Source organism: Nelumbo nucifera, chromosome 7 (genome assembly GCF_055504915.1).
Source record: "Nelumbo nucifera cultivar China Antique chromosome 7, China Antique-T2T, whole genome shotgun sequence".
Taxonomy (NCBI): domain Eukaryota; kingdom Viridiplantae; phylum Streptophyta; class Magnoliopsida; order Proteales; family Nelumbonaceae; genus Nelumbo; species Nelumbo nucifera.
The window spans coordinates 27,257,349-27,280,833 of NC_142655.1; the positions used below are offsets into that span (position 1 = coordinate 27,257,349).

At 40.3% G+C, this 23,485-nt stretch overlaps 1 protein-coding gene across 3 annotated transcripts in view; it reads left to right on the forward strand.

Moving 5' to 3' along the window:
• The first annotated feature begins 1,090 nt into the window (after positions 1-1,090).
• LOC104593395 (uncharacterized) overlaps positions 1,091-23,485 on the forward strand; it is a 59,182-nt gene continuing 36,787 nt past the window's right edge. Inside the window, exons 1-3 of one of the 3 annotated variants that reach the window (XM_010253199.3) lie at positions 1,091-1,467; positions 4,682-4,847; positions 19,217-19,268. In XM_010253199.3, coding sequence (XP_010251501.1) covers positions 4,692-4,847; positions 19,217-19,268 — 208 coding nt within the window. In that variant the 5' untranslated portion in view covers positions 1,091-1,467; positions 4,682-4,691. Of the gene's footprint in view, positions 1,600-1,648; positions 1,780-4,681; positions 4,848-19,216; positions 19,269-23,485 lie in introns of those variants that run through there. The other 2 variants (XM_010253198.3, XM_088892348.1) reach the window with 2 other exon arrangements.

Sequence of the window (23,485 nt, forward strand, 5' to 3'; positions counted from 1 at the left end):
GATAAATAAACCTAATTGAAATTAATTATTGTTATTTTTGTATTATAAAATTTTTATTAGAACATGCTTTCAGGGATGACAATTTTCCCTATCCCCGACCCGATGGGGTTGGGGATGGGGATTGTTTTGGTGGGGCAGGGGCAGGGATGGGGATTAATAGTAATTGCCAGTCGAGGTCGGGGATGGGGATTGAGGTCCCCGCCCCACCCTGACCCTGATTATATCGATATATATATATATATATATATATATATATATAATGTTATTTATAGTAAATATACTATTATATTATTTATATTATCTATATATGAAAAACATTATTTATAATTTAAAAATTTTATTTATTTTAAATAAATTTATTTTAAAAAATACTATTATTTAAAAACATTTTAGGGATTCGGGTCCCCATGGGGAACCCATCCCTATCGGGGATTGGGGATGGGGGTTAATTTTAGAATCAGGGTTGGGGAAGGAGAATATGATCCCCGCCTCGTTGCCATTCCTACACACCTTATAGTTTTACATATTTACTTAAACCTACCTTATAGTTTTCATTTTACTAAAACATCATATATATTTTACAACTTATTTACTTAATCAACATTTCATTAAGGAGTGTTTGTTTTGCCATTAGGCCCATGTTTTTTATTTCAAAAATACCCCTAACACTTTTTTGTATAAAAAACAAAATTGAACAAATATAGCCAATAAAGTGGTTGCTCGTGTCTTATTAAGCACAAAAATGGTATTTTAATTTTTATTTTCTTTTGATTAAATTTATTTAAATGAACATTAAAGTCAACACTGTCATTTTCCACTATCATCTAATGGAAGATTGATTAAATCCATTCCAAATTATAAGTTGTGTTTTAGTAAAATGCTAAATATAGCGTAGATTTTAGTAAATCCATGAAACTACAAGGGATATTTTAGTATATGAACCTTTTTATTATTTAGCTTTCTCTTGATAAATCCCGTGTATCTCACGGGTCCCGCTAATAATCGAACTTTAGCCTAATCGACCTTATTTTTTATACGTATATATATGTATATATTTCAATTTTTATAAAAAAAAATTTGGCTTAGTCGAATTGAGCCGAACTCGTACATACGAGGCTTTGAATCGAACCCAACTTGAGCTCGAATTCTACTCTCATGAAACCAAGCTAAAATTGTCAAATATTCGGCTCGAATCCACCCCCTGCGCCGTCACCGAGAGCACTGCGGAAGAGCTGAACCAGAAAGAAGGAAACGGAGGATTGTAAAATTTAATCGGACTCGGGTAATCAGATTGGATGTGGTTAAGAGACTCACGACCTCATGAATCCCGATCTGATAAAAAGCCTGGATCGGTGTCGGGTCGATTATCGGATTTTTGAACTCCGTTGACAGCCCTAAAAAGCGCTGATATCTGCGTGGAACCGCGGAAGAACTGAACAAGAAGAAGAGGGAAAGGGAGAAGGAGAGGTAATCTCAATATATAATACTTCTGTGATTTGTTTGATTATACACTCAGATTTTGACTTTTTCTTGTAGAATTGATTCTTTTCCCAGTAAAGAATCACTTATGTTAGATTCTGGGTTAAACGAAACTTCCAGGTTTGAGGCTTTCAGCTTGGACTGTACATTTTTGAGGACCTGTCTCTTATGATGAGGGACGATAGTGGAAATATCTTGAAATTTTAGATGTTCATCAGGATAATGTATTTCTAATCAATTGTTTACCATGATTATTTTGTGCTTGTTATTTCGAGAATTGAGACAGAATAGGAAGTTGGGGTAACTGGTTCTAAATGCCATTTTACTTGGATTCTTTACTTTAAGCTTTCTTTCTGAACTAACAGTGGTGTAGTAATTGTGAGCAAATTGAAGAATTCTAGGGTAGCATCCAGTTGTTTCTTTATTCAACGAGCCGTTTGATCATTATTGACACCTATCTTCTTTATTCAACTAACAGTGGCGACTTTGATAGATTGCAGGCCTAGTTGTGTTGCCTTGATCACATAGAAGATAATGGCTAAAGTTCTCTCTTGTTTAAAATAGGTTTTAAGATTTGTGGCGGTGCAAATTAAGGGGCTTCAATGAAGAGTCTCCACATACTAGATATTGTACTCATAACTAGTGAATTTTTCATTTTGTACTCCACAAATTAAGGGGCTTCAGTGTGATTTTTTTTGGGTAGTGTGTACTTTTCATTTTTGGATGCACCAGCATTACACATTTTTTTGATGTTATCACTTATCAGTAATAAGGAAAATTTTCATCAATCATGAAAAAGTTATACAATGGAAAAGAAGCAAGGAGAGCAACAAAAAGTGAGGAAGTGCATCTCTGAAAGAAAAAATGAAAAATAAAAAGACTCACCCCTCAAAACATCAAAATAGTTCTTGTCAATATCAACCTTTCTGAACCTTGTAAGTTGTCTTATAACTAGGGCCTGATTACACCCATAGAAATCTTTGCATTGACTTAGCTTCTTCTTCAAAAATCCTTCTGCTTCTCTCTGTCCATGTTCCCTCATGAAAAATGCATCTCTAATGGTTGGTTAGGCATGTACAATCTCTTTGAAATAAAGAAAAGATAAAACCCCCTGAATGCAGCTAGCAATACAACAATAGATGAACTAAAACACCTTTTTTTGGGGCACATCATGCACATTTGCATGGTTGTCATCTTTAGTTGCCTTTTATTCAGTTTCTTTCTCAATATTTTTATCCAAGTTAAAGCTTCCACTTAGTAGGAACTGAATTTCCCCGAAATTTCTCAAATACCCCATTGTCAATTTTTTGGAGATTGAAGAGGCTGAGAACATGCATTTGTAATACCTGCACCCAGTGTTACTGGACTCTGACATGGGTTTTGGAATCTGACTTGTGTCCAGGAGTTTGGCTTTGCAAGATGAAGCAACAGGCAGTGTTTAGAAAATCAAACTGGATTGGCCAGTTGGCCCAGTTGAACCATGACCCGGGGACCTTGGCTGGTTCGGTCATACCCCAATAACCGCTTTAATTAAAAAGCTGGTGAAAACCGGCTGACTGGCCGGTTTAACTGGAAAACCAGTGAACCAGTCCCGGTTTCATGAAACCGTCTAGGTCCTTAGCTAATAGAAATTTTAAAATGTAGTTGCAAGATTCGAACCCACGACCTCTTATTTTCATATATTGCTTAATTACCATTAGTCCACCTCTTATCTTGTGCTAATTAATGACTCTTTATTGTACATATTACCTTATTACACATGTATTTTAAAGAAAATATAAATTAAGAGACTTGAACCCTAATCATTTGCTTTAAAACATAAGGAACTTGCCATCAATACACCATATTGCAGTATATTAAAAACATTAGCAACAAGGGCTGTCTATGACATCCATTGAAAAGTATATACTGTTAAAATAGTCTTGTATATTTTAAAATTTAGCATTATCGACCTATAGAAAAAAATGTCATATAGAAGTTTCTTTGAAGAATTCATGGAGTGTTGGAGTCCAGTACCTGATCAACATGAACACTTCATCCATCTAGGAGGGTCCATGCAATACTGCCAGCACCACCTCTTAATAAATAAAAATAACATAAAATGGAGAAACAATGAGAAAAATCACTTAAAAGAGTGGAGGGCCTCCTTCATCCTCAACAAGATCTGTTTTTATGGTTAAACTTTTCAACACCCAAAAGTCAAACAGCACCTACAATATCTAAGAGAGTGCGATTCCTAAGCCTAATTTCTGTATCAATCTATTACTCAAATAAGACTCCTACCTAATAAAACTACTAATTAAATCATAAATGAATCCATGAAATCATAATCTTACTGTATCCATGTTCACACACTATTATAATTTAACTAAAGATACCAATGTCTAATATTTTTGATGAATACTCCATTCATCAAAAATAAAATAAAATAAAAGTTCTGACCATAAGGTCCATAGCATTCTGGCTTCATTAACTTACACCTTTCCATTACTGTCCCAAATCTCCAATTGGCATTTCTCAAAATCTTTTTAGCAACATTAGGCACTAATGGAGTATTCATCAATCTCCCTCCTGCTATTTAATTGGTTAAATGCGATATTATTAAGAAAATAATTTCCTAGTTGAAATAGTCTAGACTCTAGATCAGCCATGTGTTCGATCCCCATTACAGTATAATTCATATTCCCTGCATTGTATTCATATTCACCAAGTGATGTTAGCTGCCCAAGGTCTTGTTCTCCCCTCCTCAAGTTTTCTGGATATGTGCCAAGGGTTTTGACACTGAAATCCCCATAAACAAAAGGTGGACAGAGGATCATGTGGGGCCCTTTTGGGCTCCAACATCTTGCAAATTGGAAAATCTCCTGGATGATTTAGGTTTCTTTGCTTAAGAACTCAACTAGTAGACCTGCTCCCAAATTTTTATATTTAAGTTTGTAGTCCAATATCTGTCATGTACATGTCAAACACATCATCAACAATTACCACAATAACATATGCAAGCATTTAATATTTGGGAAATAACATGAGCTTCATTGTTTAACTTCATTAGATTCAATCATAATGGTTGCTACATTATTTCTGTGTTTGTAGTTTGTACAGATAAATGATTAGAATTTTATAGGTTTTGGATTATTTAGTAGTTCCTTTTTCTTTTGATTTCAAGGTTCAATTTCTCATACATGTTTCCTTGTTTATGCAGCCTGGGATTCATGGCAGGGTTGGGGAGCTCCATGCTATACTCATTTTTGCTATTTTCTGTCATTCTCTCACTTCAGGAAATGTATAGGGAGAAATTGGCATCTTCAGAGTTATTTACCATACTTGGAGGCTTCATTAGCTCTCTCATTTTTGCTGTATTGCTAACAGTAAGTTCTTAAAATCACTCAATGTCCTAGTATACTTTCCTATTATGTAATCTTTTTATTTATTACAAGCTGTCTTAAATAATTTGCTGGTTGTGATCTATTTTAATTTTTCTCATAGGCAACAGTTAGTTGTTACCATATGTAGAATGTCTTTGAGGATAGTTTCTGGATGTACCACATCATAGATGTAATGCTCAGCATCTTGCAGAAACAAGGATACTTTACCTTATTTTATACATATATACATGTAACTTTATATATTTGGGTCCTGAAAGAAAATCTAACAAGGATACTTTACCTTCTTCCAAAAAAAAAAAAAACAAAAAAAAAAAGAAAATGTATGTAATAGGGATTCTAGCCTTGTGTGTGCATAAAAATGTCATTGTGGTATACTAGATTGAATTGAACTATAGATTTCTGCAAGATTTTGCAGCTTTGCTTTTGTCATGTGTTATAACTCCATTCTTTTGTTGATGTACCTCCAGCATTAGTCCGTGCAAGGTGGGCTAAGCTTGTTCCAGATCTCCTTAGAACTATCTTATTCATAACTCTCTATTAATTTATCTTTGTTTTATTACTATTTTATAACATTGGCTATGGATATTCCATTTTTCTCCAGTGAAAGAGTTTTTTTTTGCCATCCCTGTTAAATCCCTATTGATCACTACTTTCCTTTCCAAACCGAAACAATTGGCCAGCCTTGAAGTCACTGACCATTTTCTAGCTGTCAGCCCCAGTCTTGTGTAGTCCCCTGGGAATTGGCTGTTGGCTAATCAAGATTTATCTCAGATATGTACTGGTTGTTTATTGTACTTTTCATGTATTCGTGTATCGGTAGGAAGGAGACTTTAACATTGTCTTCTCATGTCTGCTTCCTTTTTAAGATGAGTGATAAGACCACTAATTACCTTCCTATCTTCTTTGAATATCAATATTATCAATGTGGTGAAGCAATGACTAATTGCTTTGCCCTGTTTGGTCAATACAATGATTAGTCAACCAGAAAGGATATGTTCTTGTTGAATATTAACTATTAAGGTGTGTTATGGTTTTCTTAATTATGTTATGCAATTAAAGGTTTGACTATAATTTGCATTCTATTACCATATTGATCAATGAAGTAAGCGATCAGATTCTGAATCACACCCTTTCTCATGCACACAACTCTCTTTTCTTTCTTTCTTCTAATCCCCATTATTGTAATAGTTGGTTATTCGTGTGGGCGTTTATTTTATGTTATTGTATTGGTTATTTTCTGTGTTGTTGGGCCGTAGTTCCTTTCGTTATTAGTTAAGTGGCATTGGTGTCGAGGAAAGCACAGTACTGGAAGAACACCCTCAAGAAGAATGGAAAGCTATCCGTAGCTGAGCTGAGATTTAACGAAGGTTTTTAAAACCAAACCGGACAATGAACCGGTCAGGGGTCTGGTTCCTGGGTCGAACGGTCCGACTGTTCGAACCGAATGGATGGCCCGTTCTGACAAAAAAAAAGGCCAAACCGTTGGACGGTTTGAACACTCGGGTCTGCGGTTTACTGACCAAATCAACGGTTTTTGGCGAAATAGCGGTTCTGGGGTAAAACGGAACCAGTCACTTGACCGGTTCCTAGTTTTTCCAGTCTGACCACCCGGTCCGGTCCGGTTTTGAAAACCATGGATTTAACTCTAAGGGCTGGTTTATAATGTTAACAGAATGGTTTAGGGAGGGGAGAAAAGCAGTTGGTCTTCATTTCCTTGGGAAAACAGAGTAAGGGACAGATTATGTTCATGGAAGCCATGCAGGAATTCCTTTGGAGAGGAGGTGTTCAGATGACCCAAAAGATACAGAATCGCAAAAGCCAATCGGGGAAGGAGGTAAATGAGGAGGCAGGCCAGGAAGAAAGACAAAGATACTTGGAATGACAAAAAAAATTTGTAGTCTACATTAATAGACAAGTGAGTTGCTGGAATTGTACTGCTGAGGCGATCAAAACTAGGCTAAGCCTTAAAGTTCCCTTCGATTTATGTTCATTCCAAGAAGGAAAGGGGAGGAAATACATGTGTTACCAATCTAGACTTCAGAAGGATTAGTGGTGATCAGACAGTGGAGTCTGAGTGCAAAAAGGTGGAATGGGAGAGAATCCCTCGGTTAAATGTGCTAGGGCTCCCTTTCATGTTTGGACTCGGGATACTTTCAAAAAGTTAGAACCTTTGTGTGGCGGAACCATGGAAGATCTGGACCTCTCAAACCTCAATGAAACTTCCTTTAGACTGGTTGGGGTAAAGCATGATGCTGTATACCCAGAGTGGTGAAGATGGAGATCGACGGAGAAATCTACATGACCTGGTTAAGATGGAGATTGACAGAGAAATCTACACAACCTGGTTGCTTTCATCCATAGAAACTCAGCTATGGAAAGGGTTGCAGGAGGAAGAAGATGTTGCTGACGTTACAATGGTGAAAGGGGATGGAGACTTGAGGAAGATTGAGTCGACAGCTTTGGAAATCGAATGGGTCAAGAATTTTGAAAAGGCGCCATTAAGAGACCCGACGAGTGAACTGAAGAAAATGTTTGGTCTGAGTGAGTCTAAACCTAGGTTATGTGACCACTTAAAGGGCCAGGTGGCTGGTTTAGTCCAAGGGGCAGGGGACACTACTTACGGTCTATCATCTTCTCAATCGACCCCAAAGCCCCTTGTTGATGCAGCAATGATGCCTGCTACCAGGAAACCTCCCAAAGCTTTAGGTAGATCGGTTGAAGCAACTGTGGCCTTAGACTGCAATTGGTTGTGGAAACCGGTGGTGTCTAACAATGCTACAACCCTAGACAAACCCAACCCAAAGTTTTATAGGGAGGAGCCGCAGGAGCATGATGACTTTGAAGAAGATAGTGACTGGAAGGATCTGAGACAGGAAGAAGACTATGAGGTAGATCAAATCCCTAGCATCGGAAGTGTTGATACAACTAAAGTTTGCAAGGTGTGGGATGATGAGATTTTGGAAATGGAGCTCCTATTTGTAGACCCACTTAGCAAGACTTATTTGGTTTCCAGAGAAGAGGGTTTCGAATTTCCTAGGGCATTTCTTGAGGTGGACTCAAATGTAGCTGAAAGAGATCTTGGAAAACAATTAGAGGTGACGAAGGCTCAGGGTGTTCGTACTTCGGATCTTGGTCTAAACACCAATCCTAGTAAAGAAGCGCTAGGGGAATAGTCAATGGATGCCGTACCTGTGCTACCTAACAAGGATCCTTACTTGGTGGAAAGCTCACAAAGGAAGGCTTATGATAGTTAGGAGCAGGGAGTCACTACCCCTTCCCCCCTTCTATTATTCTTGCCCCTGTTTTTGTTTTGCCTCATATTGTAGATTCCTCTAAAGGCTCTAACGTTATTCCCCTTGCCTAGCAGCCTTGGCATTAGAAAAGGAGTCAGTGGGGCTTGATATAGACCACCCTTCCTCCCAATTTCAGGACCTTTGTCAAAATCCGAATGAGTCTCAGGAGGGCAAGGCAAAACCGGATCAAGAAAGGAAAGAAGGGGTAGGGGAAAGGAGAGAAGGGGAAACTAAAGTTTATTGGAGGAAAAATGGTAAGCAAAGGAAAAAGAAAGAGGAATGAAATTGAAAAACTGAAGTGTGGTATAAGCTATGGAAAGGAGTAAAGCAAGAGAAAGGGAAGTTTTGAATTTGACATCTTTATAGGGACTCTCTATCTGTTGAAATGAAAATAATAAGCTGGAATATGAGAGGTTTAGGAAGTGCAAAAAAAAGAAGGCTAATCAAGGAAGTCTTCAGAAAAAAAGATCAGACATGGTTATGATTCAGGAGATCAAGCTGTCAGTGCTAGATAGGAAATGCATAAGAAGTATTTGGGAAGCCAGGGGTCTCAGTTGGTCCTTTGCACTCTCATGGGAAGCTTTAGGGAGGATTCTTACTATCTGGAAGAATGAGGAAATGGATTGTATGGAGGAGCTAATTGGCCAATGTTTAGTTTCCCTAAAAATCAGAAGAGTGTTAGATGTTTGAAAGTGGGCTTGAACAAATGTTTACGGACCTAATTCGTATAAAGATAGGGCCTTGTTCTGGGAGGAGTTATTTGCTGTTAGGGGTCTATGGGAGGGTCCATGGTTTGTGGGTGGTGATTTCAACGTTATTAGATTCTTGGAGGAAACAAATAATACTAATCATGGAATCACTACTAGCATAAGGAAAAATGGATTAGTTGGTTCCCTCGAATTGAGAGAGCTCCCATTGTTGCAAGAAGATTTTACCTGGTCAAATTTCCAAAGCTCCCCTAACTTGCTCTAAACTGGATAGATTCCTCTTTTGTCATGAATGGAAAGAAATGTGGGCGACCCTAATCTCAAGAGTTTTGCCTAGAGTCACCTCATATCATTGTCCCATTTGCATTGAGAAAGAAGTCTCAAATGGAGGTCCTTATCCTTTCAGATTTTAGAATATGTGGTTTGAAATAAGAAGGTAGTGTCCTTTGCCAGAATGCCAAAGAGATTAAAGGAAAAAAAATAAAATTTTGGAGTAAAGAGCAATTTGGAAGGGTAGAAGGAATCAAGGAGAAACTGATCTCAAGGATTGAGGAGTTGGATAGGAGAGAGAGGCTCTTAGAATTTTGTCAAAAGAGGAAAGATGGAGACAAAAGCAAGAATTGAAAAAAGATCTTAAGGAAGGAAGAAATTTGCTGGAAACAAAAAATCTAGGTGTAAACGGCTTGTGGAAGGGGATGGTAATACCAAGTTTTTTTTCATTCACTTGCAAATGGTAGAAGGAAAAACACCATTCATAGGGTGGAGGAGAGGGCCAGGAGATAAGAGAAGGTCAGGAGATTAGAGGGGTTTTTGTGAATCATTTCAAGGCTCTCCTTTCAGAATCAACTAGGGTGACATCAAGATTGCTAGTTGTGGATTGGGACAGAATCTAGAGGAATAACCCTTGATATTAGAAAGGAATTTCTCCATGGAAGAGATAAAGGAAGCTATCCTCTCAATGGAGAGATCCAAAGCCCCTGGATTGGATGGCTTTTCATTGTCTTTCGACCAAGAGTGTTGGGATTTTTTGAAATCAGACCTCCTGGAAGTCTTTGATGAATTATTTCATAAAGGGGAGATTTCACCTGGGGTAAATCCTACTTTTATTGCATTGGTGCCAAAAAATTAGAGGCTAAAACCCCAAACGTTTTCAGACCAGTAAGTTTAGTTGGGAATCTCATAAAATCATTTCAAAGGTTCTGTTGAAGAGGCTTAAACAGGTGTTACCCTTGGTGATCTCACCCTTTCAAGGTGCTTTTGTGGAAGGTAGGCAAACTGTGGATCAAATTCTGGTGGCTCATGAATGTGTCGTAGAAAAGAGGAGGAGAGAAGTGTTTGGAGTTTAGTGGACTTGGAGAAAGCCTATGACCTAGTGGATTGAAAAGTCCTTCTAGAAGTACTAGAGAGGCTTGGTTTTGGAGAAAAGTGAGATTGTGGATTAAAGGGTGTGTCATCTCAGCTCCATTTGTTACTCAATTCTTATCAACGGTGTGGCAAAGGATTTCTTCTTGGCCAAGCGAGGAATTGGGCAAGGAGATCCCCTATACCCTTTCTAACTTTGTGGGCCTGACTGGTTTGAGGATTAATTGGAGTAAAAGTGGAATATAGGGATTAAACTAGAAGAGGGTGAACTTTTGGGGTTTGCTGAATTATTGGAGTGTGAGGTTAGAAATTGACTGGTTACTTAGGAAGGTAATGGCTGGGATGCTAAAATTGCTCCCTACTCTTCCTCAACTTCTCCTTGGAAAGCTATTCATGAAGTCTATCCTACTTTTCTTAATTCTAGCAAGTTTGATGTGGGAAGGGGTGATAAAATATGGTTCTGGGAAGACATGTGGTTAGGGGAGACTCCACTCAAAGACCAATTTCCTAACCTCTTTGCTCTCTCTACTTTTAAGGGTAAAACTGTGTTTAGATTGGTAACTTCTTCCCCAACTAGTTTAAATTGGGACTTGGGCTTTAGAAGGGGTTTAAGGGATAATGAATGTCCTTCCTTGGTCCACTTACTTGACATGTTAAGTGTTCCTAGATCCTTCTCTTGAGGACTCTAGAGTTTGGTCAGTTTCACTGGATGGTCTCTTCACTTGCTCCTCTTTCAAAATCCTTGCTTCGCCTAACCTTCAAGGGGTGGATTCCTAGTGAAAGACATTTGGAGTACAAAAACTGATTTATTATAATAATAAAGAAAATGTACAAAGGGGATAAGGGGAGAGATAAACTCTCTTAACTCTCCCAAATACAAACAACAAAATTACAATATTGCCCAAAATAAACGATCCCTTCCCACCCTTGCTTTGCTAATGTGTCAGTGAATGAATTAGCATTTCTTTTCACCCATTGCACATTGATTTCCATTCCTCAAGACAACCAAGTACTCCTTTGTTAATATGGCACCACCATCCAGCCTCCTCTACCTTCTTCAACCACTCAATAATTAACTTTGAGTCCACCTCAATTACTAGCTTCTGAATGTTTAGCTCTCTAGCCCTTTGAAGACCTTTCATCATAGCCATTATTTCAGCCCTCAAAGAATCTCCACACCAATTGATCCCAAGTATACAGTAATGGTTCTTCCTTCCTCATTTCTAAAGACGCCCCCTATGCCTAAGGGATCCGGATTTCCTTGACTACTCTCATCAAAATTCAGCTAAATAAAGCCACATTGAGGAGGGGACCAAATTGGTCTTACTACAGCCTTACTAGGAGCTCAGTCAGCAACCACTTTCGAAAAGATCAAGAGACTTCACCCAGTGGATCACCCTAATTGTAATGATTTCAATTAGGGCATCCCTACTTCTCTCCTTATCAAGAAAGGTTCTTTGATTCCTTTCTTCCCATGCTGTCCAACACACAACCGCCTTTGTACATCTCCATAAATATCTTCCCTTGTTCTTTGGCCAACTAACAAAGTTAAAGGTAAACAAGCTTTGCACATTCATATATTGATGAAATAAAATTGTAGGAGATTAATAAGTGGTAGCAAGACTCACCATCAACCTTACAATGAGAACACCAGTTAGGGGATAAGCACCAATTTGGTTTTTTTCTGTGAAGAAAATTGGAAGTGTTAACTCTCTCCAAATAGGCTTCCCAACAAAAAGCACCCACATAAGGTGGGATAGGCTTGCTCCAAACCTCCCTAATAGGAAAAGGCATCTCCAGACTATCCCCTGGTTGAATTAAGGCTGAAAAGAAAGTGGCACAAGAGAATGACCCAGAAGAAGTAAGAGTCCAAATTCGACTATCCCTTCAACCTTTGGAGAATAGACACAACAACACTCATTTCCGACTCACAAAGCCCTCTCTTGAATCCCAAGTCCCAGTCAAACCCAAGCGGCAAATAGAAAGCATAGTGGAAGAAGAAATGGGCTTATCCTTATGATTGGAAATAGGATAAAGAGAGGGAAATTGCTCCTTCCAAGGAGAATTATCCAACCACACATGATCCCAAAATTTGACATAATTTTTAGAACAGGTGTTATACCTGACAAATGGCAAGAGGGATGGTAAAATTGCATGGATGGACTTCTAGGAGGGAGAAGCTCTAGAGGCCCTAGCCAAAATCCGGGAATCGCAGCCATCAACCGCAAACCCATGAATACTAATGATAACTTTTGCCCGCAACTTTTCTCTATCCTTAGGTAATCTCCACAGCCATTTCCCTAACAAAGCAACATTCTTCTTTTGGATGTTCCCTAACCCTAATCCATCAAACTTCAAGCTAATTGCTGGGAAACTTTCCTTGATAAGGTAAACACTTGTGACATGTTGCAAATAAGAAGGCCTTATACTTGCCTTTCTCCTCACTAGTGTTTCTTATGTAGGTAGTCTTCTCTAGGGGCTGAGACCTAAATAATCTATTAAGACTCAAGCCTTCTCACTGGATGTGAGGGCGGAGTGAGGAAGTGAGGGCTCGAGCCTTGGCAGTGCTGTGAGGGAGTCAGGAAGATGAAGAAAGCTGGTGTGAAGATCACTGTGGATGTCAGGAAAGTAGGTAAGATAGGAAGTCTGATAGGACGAAGGTTCTTCACGCAAGTTTGATAGGAAGAGTGGTGGGAAGAGAGATGGAGACTGAAAACATTGAGACCTTTGTGGCATTAGAGTGGGGTAAAGAGAAGTTGATGGGAGTGAGAAGGCTGAATGCAGGTCTTCTTCTTTTTATGTTTCACAATAGGAAAGCAGCAGAATGGGTATTGGAATATGGGAAGACAAATGAGAGGGAGTTTGACCTAAGATTAGATTGGTGGTTTCCGGCGGCTGGAGAGCTAGTTGCTGGGAGAGCGATGTATTCGATTTGGATTGGAGTGGTCGGAATTTCGCTGCACGCTTGGAGCATCTTGACGTTTGAAGAAATTGTTGGGGCTTTTGGTAGATTTGTGAATTAGGATGATAGGAATAGAACTTGGGAGAAGCTCGATATGGCGAGGATTTTAGTCGAAGTCAGGGGCTTTGTTGATATTCCAGATAGGTTGATACTGGAATTCGCAGGTGAAGCCTATGAACTGAGATTGATTGTCGAGGGAGCTGATGTCTCTGTCCAGCAGCAAGAGTTTGTGAATCAGTTGAATAATTTGGGCAGTAATTATTATGCTAGAGAAGTGATGACAACAGAAGAAGTTGGGGAATCAAAAGGCAGGGATACGCAAGAAGTCAGAACAGAGAGTATGGCAGAGGGGAAGGAGACAAAAGGTCAGGTGGGAGAGAGAGGGGATGATGAGTTGGCGGGTTCTAACAGCGGGGATGTACATGTGGACAAAGCAGAGATAATGGGGCGGGGCAAGAAGGAAGATATGGTGGGAGGGGAGGTTGAGCTGGAGGGAGGCCAAAAGTCTGAAGGGAGGGAGAAGGTTTGAAAGGTTTCAGGGAGATGAAGAGTTCAAGAAATACTAGAGTGAAGAAATGGGGTGGGGACCACCGCTTCAATCGGTTAGCGGTCGATTTTAAAAGGAGTTTTAAGAAGAAGAAAAGGTAGTGGGTGAAGGGCAGCGGTGGAAAGAGGTTTGCCTGTTCGAGACAAGGGGAGTGTAACTTTTTGAAAACCATTCAAGCAAGAAGCTTTGGGGATGTAGTCGAAAAAGAATGGATCTGGGTGGTTATATATGAGAAAGGGAGGAAGGTCGCCGCTCATGGTGAAGAGAGAATAGAGGGATCTTCTTCCAGTTCAGGTGATAAAGAGAGTGTGATGAGCTCTGCAACGCCGGTGGTGAACGAGGGCTCCAATCCTACTCTACAGAGAACTAAGGACTCAGGTTCTGTGCGCTGCACTCTATCCCAAGGAAGCCTGATAGCGTTGATGATGGAACTTCGAAGGAGGACTTTGGGTTCCCTTCTGAGCTGGCTGAAGTGAAAAACAAGGCCCTCTCTGTTATCCCCACCGAGGCGGTAAGTTTGGAAACCCTGTCTTTCCCCTCCTCCCTTCCCTCTGTAGTTCCTGCTTCCCCTTCTTCTCTTGGAGCTGGAATCTTGAAGGTTGTTGGAGCTGGGGTGGGCAGGGAGTCCGAAGATGTGGGAAGGAAGGGAGTTATCCGAAAGAGGAAGAGGAGTGGGGGAGAAGCTCACAAAGTGTATAATAGAAGGCAGTATGTAAAGAGGGAGAATTCAGAGTTGAAAAAGGGTGATGAAGGGTTGGGGGAAGGAAGAGAAATTTCAGCGGAGGTCGAAGAAGGGAAAGAAAAAGAGGAAGAATGTTCTGAGAGAGGGAAGGTAGATATTGGTAGCTTGGTGGAGAGACAGGTGAAGGTAGGTAAATCTCTTGGGCTGTTTTCCCTGGGAGGGGAAGGAACAGTGAGGAGAGACATAGAACAGTTAGAGAAAATAGAAGGGAAAATCATAAAAAAAATAATTGTTTCAGGGGAGGGGGAGAGGTGTGGGAAGAAGGGGAAAGGGAGGGACGATGGTTTAGTCGATGAGGACTGACAGGCATAACCACCTTTTGGGGTTCGGGGGGGGGGAGAGAGGTTTCAGAGAATGATTCTGGTTTCCTGGATTGTGAGGGGGCTGAGATAAGAAAGAAGAAGAATAATAGTCATGATTGTATTAAGAAAGTTTGCACTAGGTGTAAATCTTCTGCAGGAATCGAAGTTGGAGGTGTTTGAATTGAAATTAAAGATCAATTTGTGGGGTACTAATAGTGGGGATTGGGCAGAGGAAGCTTGAAAGTTTGGAATATCAGGCTTTCAGCCAGAATCTGTTGCGGAAAGTTTTCCTTCACGGCCAAAGTTGAGGGGAAGCAAGTAAGCTAGATTGCTCTGGAGTCGTATCCCGCTTGTAGGTTGCTGGAATGTTTGAAAGAAAAAGAATCGAAGAATTTTTGAAGACAAGTATGGGAATATAGGCAAGATTGAGGCAGCTGGTAATACATCAGTTGCAGTTTTCATCATCTCTAGACTTTTTTCAAGTTTCTAGGAAGATTTGGGGAACAATTGGGGAGATATTGTGGGGGTTCATCTTGTATCTTGGCTTATTTTATCTCTCCTCCCTAGCAATTTGGTTCTGTTGTTTTGTTTGCGGGTGATTCCTTATCACCTTGTAGATTGTAATCTTTTTCCTTTTTTAATGAAAGGACCTCCTCAAGATGTGGTGGGATTGCTCAATCCTAACTCCTTGAGGCAACCAAAGAAAAGAGGGAAGATACTTTTGAGAGCCACTAAAGCAGCAATTTGTTGGGTGGTTTGGGAAGAAAGGAACAATAGGATCTTCTTTGAAAAAAGCAGGACTCTAGAGAAAGTGATAGACAGCATAATGTTAAAGGTGGCATTATAGGTAAAGACATTGGATAGCTTCCAATCTTTCTCGGTCACTGACATTCAAAGAGCCTGGACTATAATAGCATGACCATCAGGGGAAAAAGATAGAGTAAGAGTGGACTGGAAACCTCCAGAAAGCAATAAAGTCAAGTTGAATTTTGATGGAAGCTCAATTGGGAACCTGGGGATGGCAGGAGTAGGAGGGGTAATCAGAAACTGAAAGGAGGATTATGGCCTTATTTGCAAGGCCAATTGGTCTAGGAAATTCCTTGAAGGTAGGTTGAATTGTGGGCATATTACAAGGTCTCTGATTAGCAAAGCAATTGGGCTTCAGATGGGTTGAGGTGGAGGGGGATTCAAAAGTAGTTGCCTCATGGGAAAACTGCAATGGACGTATTCCATGGACTTTCAAACATGTGATAAGGGAAGTGGAAAAGCTTGCTACAGATAGAGGCTGAATTTAAGTGGGTTAGAAGAAGTGCAAATGGGTTAGCTGATTCCCTTGCCAAACAAGGGGTTATGAGGCAGCAATTGTTTTGGGCATCTACGTAATTAGGGTTTGAAAAATGGGGATGACTTTCCTATCGTCAAGTTGTATTAACTACCCCTTTAATTGAATCTAATAAAATAAATATATTTTTTCTGCTGATAAAAAAATCATGGGTATAAGTGTCCTTTCATGTAATGGTATCATCTTAATATAAATATCACTTTAGGGCTGGCTGGAAACAATTTTTACTGCCCATCAACTCTTTCTTCTCTTCTTTCTCTCTTTTCTATATTCTAAATTCCATTGTAGGTCAACAAACATGGTATCATAATTTGTTGACCTAGTGGTCTAGTGTTTGATTGTCATCACCCCCATCATAATTAATTAAGTTTTAGCACAAGATATTGGTGGGCCTGTGCTTGTCCATTCTTCAAGCCCGATGGACTTTTGCATGAGAGAGCATGTTAGAGAATAAAAACCTACTTAGGGACCTCATCTAATAGCTTAAGCTCTTAGGTTGAATGATTGTTTGAGATGTACATGGATATTACTTGTTAAAATGTCATGTAGAAGTACCACAGACAAACAATGATATTCTGTAAAATGATTGAAACATGGTTTGGCAAATGAATTAAGCAGTTTCGCTTGGACAATGCAGCTAAGTACTTTGAGAGCTCCTTGAATATGTTTTTGGAAGAAGTGGGTGTGCTACATCAATCTTCATGTGCTTGTACTCCTCAACAAAATGGGGTTACTAAGTGCATGAATGTTTATTGGAGGCCACTTGGGCCTTGTTATTTTAGTATAAGGTGCCTAAGAATCATTGGTCTTAGGTGGTTCTTATAGCCTCATATCTGATACATAGGATGCTATCCAGGGTGTTGGGCATGCAAACTCCGTTCTCTATCCTTTTGTCTTGTTCAAGATGACTTTCCTTTGCCTTCCAAAGTCTTTGGGTGTGTTTGTTTTATTCATGTTAAGGGTCCTAAATAGACAAAGTTGGAACTAGGGCTATCTGTGGTGTCTTTCTTGGGTACTCTCTTACACAAAAGTGCTACTAGTGTAATGATCTTGTATTTGGGAAAAAGTTTGTAACCAAAGATGTGGTCTTCTTTGAGTCTCAATCCTTTTTTCAATCTCCCAAAGATCCTCTTTAGGGAGAGACTAGTAGGGTGGAAGAAGATTCTTCCTCTCCTCCTTTTGTGCCATTATCCATTACTAGTCTTCCATCTTCTTTCCCTAACCCTCCTAGTTCTGACACTTGTCCAGGTGAATTTGGTGAGACTCCTATTAATTTTATCACTGCTCCTAGTATAGGGGATGATGCAGATGGTGGTGATGCCAATCTTGAACAACCAAAGGAGTTGAGAACCTTTCATAGAAAAAGGAAAAGGGATCCTCCATCTTGTCATGACAACTTACTGGACTCTAATAAATCTAATCCTGTGGATCCGAGTAACCTTGTTTCTGATGTTTCACCTCCTATTTCAAACTTGGATCTTCCCATTGCTCAAAACCTGCTTGTGACATCCCATTGCTAAATTTGTTTCTTATTCTAGTTTGTTCTTTGTTATTGCTCTTTTATGTTCATTCTTTCTTTTGTCCATGTTTCTTCTAGGTACTCAGAAAGTTTTAATTGATCCTAAATGAAGAGAAGCAATGAATGAAGAAATGGGGGCTTTGGCGAAAGCCAAAATGTGTGAATTAGTAGATCTACCAGAGGAAATGAGCACTGTGGGTTGTAAATGGGCGTCCATGGTGAAGTATAAGGCAGATGGTTTAGTGGAAAGATATAAAACCAAGTTAGTAGCAAAAGGTTTTATATAGAAGGAAAAGATTGATCACAAGGAGACGTTTGCCCTAGTTGCAAACTTTAACACCATTCATTTTCTGCTGTCCTTAGTAGGCAATTATTCATGGGAACTACATCTAGAGCAATAAAGTGGGTCAGGCTGCTTGTGGGCCGATAGACTTGGCCACTGTAGCAAGTGGGCCATGCTAGGACCAGCCCAAACCCTTCTGCCATGCCGAGCTTGGGTTTTGAGGCTCACTGACAAGCATGACATGTCATGAAAAAGTGGGCTGTGCCCTCTCTTGTATTTGTTCTTTGTTTTTCAAAAAATAAATTATTGTTGTTTATAAATTAAATACTTAAGGATGTGTTGATGTGAATACTAGTAATTGTGGTTATCTGGTGTTCATGATCCCCTTTAAATGGATCTGGCTTGGCATTTGGAAGATTAGAAGGTAAAGAATTGCAGAAAGTAGGGTTAGGATGCTAATGTTTGCTATTTCTGTTGGGGGTAGGATGTTGATATTTGCTGTCTGGTGCCATTTTCCATGATATGATACTTTGTTGTTGTTAGATTTTTGGTAGGCAAATGGGCTAGACAACAGGGGTAGCCCTCCTCAAAACCCCAAGCCCCCCAACCTGGGTGAAGACTTGATTCTAGGTTTGCTACCACCACCCATAGACTTCAATAGCAAGTTATTCATTACCATAAGGATAAAATATCCTTTTAGAGCTTAAGGATGATTAACCTGACTTAATCATATATTTGGTGTAGTTGATCTTTAGAGGCCATTACTTGGTGTAATTGTAAAATATGGGCTGCCAAGCATGAGAACACGGGTTCAAGTCTGTGGGTGGCCACTTTGTGTAAAAAATGCCAAAGGTTAGGACTGTACCCTTTCTACCCCTCCCAAGACCCCAGATAGCTGGGACAAACAGTGGGCATTGTCCTTTTTAGTTAATCTTTACCTATCAAAATGTTGAATGAATAAAAATAAACTAACTTCAAAAGCTCAAGCAGGACATTATAAATCAGTTTTCTGCTCATGGTATTGAGTTACAACAAAACTAGGATGACCGCTAGTATGCATTGTTATCCTGATCATTTGTAAATTAAATAGAAGTCTACAACAAAAAAAGGCAGGTCATGTGGGCTGTGCTTTTCTTGTTAGACCTCACTTACATTGTATAGTATTATGCATTATGCCATATAGAACAATTTGTTATTATATGGATGCATTTACATGATCAGTTAATTGGAATACATTACTTGTGCCGAGGGCATTGCTGGAGTTTGACTTCAGTTGGCTGCTTATCTTGCAGTTTATAGGGAATTTCCAGGAAACATGTGGCATCAGAACTGGATGGGGTTCTGGTAAGTGCAATTTGACTTGTTATTTTCTTTTACTCCTTCCCCTCCTAATTTAAATGAAAAATATCTTAATTTAGCATCCAAAAATTGCCATTAGGAGTGGTATACAAATATGCATAGGCATATAATGTCTATTAGCTTTATTTTATTTAAGAATTGCATTTTGTTGATTAAGAAGGATTGAAAAGGCTGGGATAGAGAGTGATAGAAAGCATATTAACAATGACCGAAAGATCTAGAATATAAGGGATTAGGGACCTAAACCACAGGTATTCATCCCTCCTTCAGGCTTATGCAAGAGAAAAAAGAGTTTTATCCATCCAAAATGAAGTTGCTCATGTAGGAAGAGGATGTAATTGTTGATTAAACGGTTGAACTCAGCAATCAATTCCCTGGGGAGGGGCTTAACAAAAAAATTGCCTGTGGGGAGAGTAGTTAGAAGATCAACAAAAGTGGCTAGGTTTCTGAGATGCTTTTTGTTGAGAACACTGATGTGGGCCCCACAGCTACGGTCCCACTGTGTTCATAGGGTAGAAGGTGTTCTAGTCTTCCTAGGGTCAGCTGTTGGTCATTTAGTTGTTTCAGTTGTTATTTGTTTCAGTCTTATTTTGCTCTATTTGTTATGTAAAGACTAAGGGCAGATCTGTCCTTTCCATGTAATGAGCATAACCTATAAATATTAAATAAAGTGGTGGCGGCAGAATATGGAGATACTGTCCTTCCTTTCAAATCTTGTCTTCTACTGCTCTCTCTACTCTCTCTTTCTCCTCCTTCCTCTATTCTTTCTCCTTTTTCGAACCTGAAATTTATTAGTGCTCAAGACTGATAGCAGTCTTGAACAACTACATGGTATCAGAGCCAAGTTAGGGTTTCTCATGTGAATCTAGTACCAGCCGACCACATGAGAATCTCCTAGGACTGGAAGCTGAAAAGGTGGAGTTCGCAGACTGATTCTTGGAGATCGCCAGAAGGGCTAGCAGCTGTTGAAAGCTTGTCACGGTTGCAGAGTGTTGGTGGTCAGGAAGGATCAGAGAATACTAGGGTTCGGGTAACCTTGGAAGGCAGCGAACAATATTTCCTTGTAAGTTATTTATTTTCTAAGAGAAGTTCTATCAGAGAAGATAGGTTGGACCTATCTGGAGAGGGCGGCCGAACCATTCTAGGGTTTTCTCCCTTCGATTCTCTAGGGTTTTACAGCAAACCCTACTGTTGGGCCGAATTGCCTTAGCCTTGTTTCTCTCGGCTCTAGGGTTTGAAAGTGATCTTGCGGCAAGACCTAGTGTTAGATTGAACCTTGCGATCTACCTAGAGCTGTCCTCAAGTTTGTTCCTTGTAAGTTATTTATTTTCTAAGAGAAGTTCTATCAGAGAAGATAGGTTGGACCTATCTGGAGAGGGCGGCCGAACCATTCTATGGTTTTCTCCCTTCGATTCTCTAGGGTTTTACAGCAAACTCTACTGTTGGGCCGAACTGCCTTAGCCTTGTTTCTCTCTACTCTAGGGTTTGAAAGTGATCTTGCGGCAAGACCTAGTGTTAGATTGAACCTTGCGATCTACCTAGAGCTGTCCTCAAGTTTGTTGTTAGCATTGATCAGATTCTAGGGTTTCATATTAACCCTACTGCAAGTCTATCTATACGGTACTGATTGGATTGTGCAACTGAACTGTTTACTTTAAGGACTGATTAAAACCCTAATTCTGCCAAGCATATCAGACCTACTTCTAAGCTGTTTTTCAGTCTTTTGGGGTTTCCGAACTCTTTTAAGGGGTGAGAACTCTACGGACAGCTGCTGTTGTGTTTGCTAGTTGGTTTCAGATCAGAGTTATCCCGGTTTTGTGCACATACACTGTGAATACAGATCGGCCCTACACTGTGTTTGGTTGTGATTGATAGTCCAAGTGCTGTTCTTTGACTGTAGTAACCCTATTTTGAGACTACTGGTTCTTGACCGGAATGGAGTTTAAAAATCAGGCCGAAGGCAGGTTTGGGAACAACAGTTATGTGATATGTGAGCATTGTAAGAAACCCAAACACACGAAAGAAACATGTTGGAAGCTGCATCCTCATTTGGTCCCGACAAAGTTGAGAAGCAAGAAGGGTAATGCTCATGTGGCCGTGAATACTGATTCAGCATCCTCGTCTGGCACAAGAGGCACATTCTTAGAGACCTTAGCTGCAGTTCGAGCTGCCCTTATGCAGTTGGAAAAGGAAGTTGGGAACTCAGCTCAGCCACTGCAGTCACCATTAGCCCCTGCCACATCTGCTTTCGCACATTCAGGTACTCGAGCCTCAGCATACCATGCCTCAACTCCAGGTATTACTGAACCCTGTTGGGTAATAGATTCAGGTGCATCCGACCATATGACTAGCTTGCCTTCATTGTTTACCACTTATCATTTATCTTCTTGTAGGGATAAAGTATCTATTGCTGATGGCTCTCTTGTCCCCATTTCTGGCAAGGGTGACATCAAGCTATTGGATACCATCTCCTTGTCTTCTGTCTTACATGTCCCTAAGCTTGATACTAACCTTCTTTCAGTCAGTAGTATTACCAAACACATGAACTGCTCAGTAACTTTCTTCCCTGACCGGTGTGTTTTTCAGGACCTGAAGACGAAGAAGGTGATTGGGACTGGCCGTGAGACGAATGGGATCTATCTGCTCGGAGAAAGTTCTCGTCGGGAAGAGTCAGTGGATAAGAAGTCACTTGTTTCCCAGAGTGTGAGTCCGGTTATGCTTTGGCATAACCGATTGGGTCATTTGTCCTTTCGGTCCTTAAAGAGTCTGTTTCCTGATTTGTTTAAGTCTGTTGAGTTGTCCCAGTTGCAATGTGAAAGTTGTGAGTTTGCTAAACATTGTAGAAACTCTTATTCATTAAGTAATAAAAGGAGTAATCGCCCTTTTGATCTTGTACATACGAATGTTTGGGGGCCATATCACATCCCTTCTATGGGTGGGTACAGATATTTTTTGTTATTTGTTGATGACCATACCCGGTTTTCTTGGGTTTATCTTATGCGTTCACGAGATGAGGTTCCCGCCCTGACCCAAACCTTTCACCAAACATCTTACCTTCTTAATCATGGGGTTATCCACCAGAGCACTTGCCCTCATACACCTCAGCAGAATGGGGTTGCAGAAAAGAAGAATAGGCACATCTTGGAGGTGGCTAGAAGTATTATGTTTACCTCCAATGTCCCTATTCGCTTCTGGGGTGATGCTATCCTCACAGCAGTATATCTTATTAATTGGGTTCCTTCCCGGGTTCTTGATATGTCATCTCCTTTTTCTCTTCTATACCCAGATGAGGAGTTGTTTACTATTCCCCTTAAAACATTTGGTTGTACCTGTTTTGTTCAGCTTCTCGGACCCCATCACTCCAAGTTCGAACCAAAGGTCTCCAAATGCATTTTTCTTGGTTATGCACAAACTCAAAAAGGTTATTGCTGCTATGATCCTGACTCAGGGAAAAGATTTGTCTCCATGGATGTCACTTTCTTTGAGGAGACACCCTATTATTCTCGGGTTTCTCCTCAAGGGGAGAGCAATGTGAATCGGGATTTGGGTCACTTTCTTCAGGGGGAGAGCAGTGCGAGTCGGGATTTGGGTCACTTTCTTCAGGGGGAGCGCAGTGAGGGTAGGGTGATGAGGGCTACCATAGTGAGGGTGGTCAGAGGGATCAGGAGTTGAGGGTCTATCACAAGCGATGCAGGCAGGTTGATCCCGGTCATCAGCAGTCCAGGCCAGTTCCAATCTCTTTTGTGGCTCCAAGTCCAGGTATTACAATCCCAGGGCCCACAGAGACCTCTTCCACTGTTGCCACTTCACCTCCTTCAGATGACCTTGACCTTCCCATTGCCGTTCGTAAGGGGAAACGACATTGTACCACATCTACAACCCACTGTATTTCCCAGTTTTTATCCTATGATCGCCTATCTCCCTCCTACAGGTCCTATCTTACTTCCGTTGTTAATGTCCCTATTCCAAGAACAGTGCAAGAAGCCTTATCAGTCCTGGAGTGGAGAGGTGCAATGCAAGTTGAAATGGATGCCCTGTTGAAAAATAATACCTGGGAGATAGTTGATTTGCCCAAAGGAAAGAAACCAGTTGGATGCAGATGGGTATTTACTGTGAAGCACAATGTGGATGGTTCCATTGAGAGGTACAAAGCTCGGCTAGTTGCAAAAGGGTTCACTCAGACTTATGGTATAGATTACTTG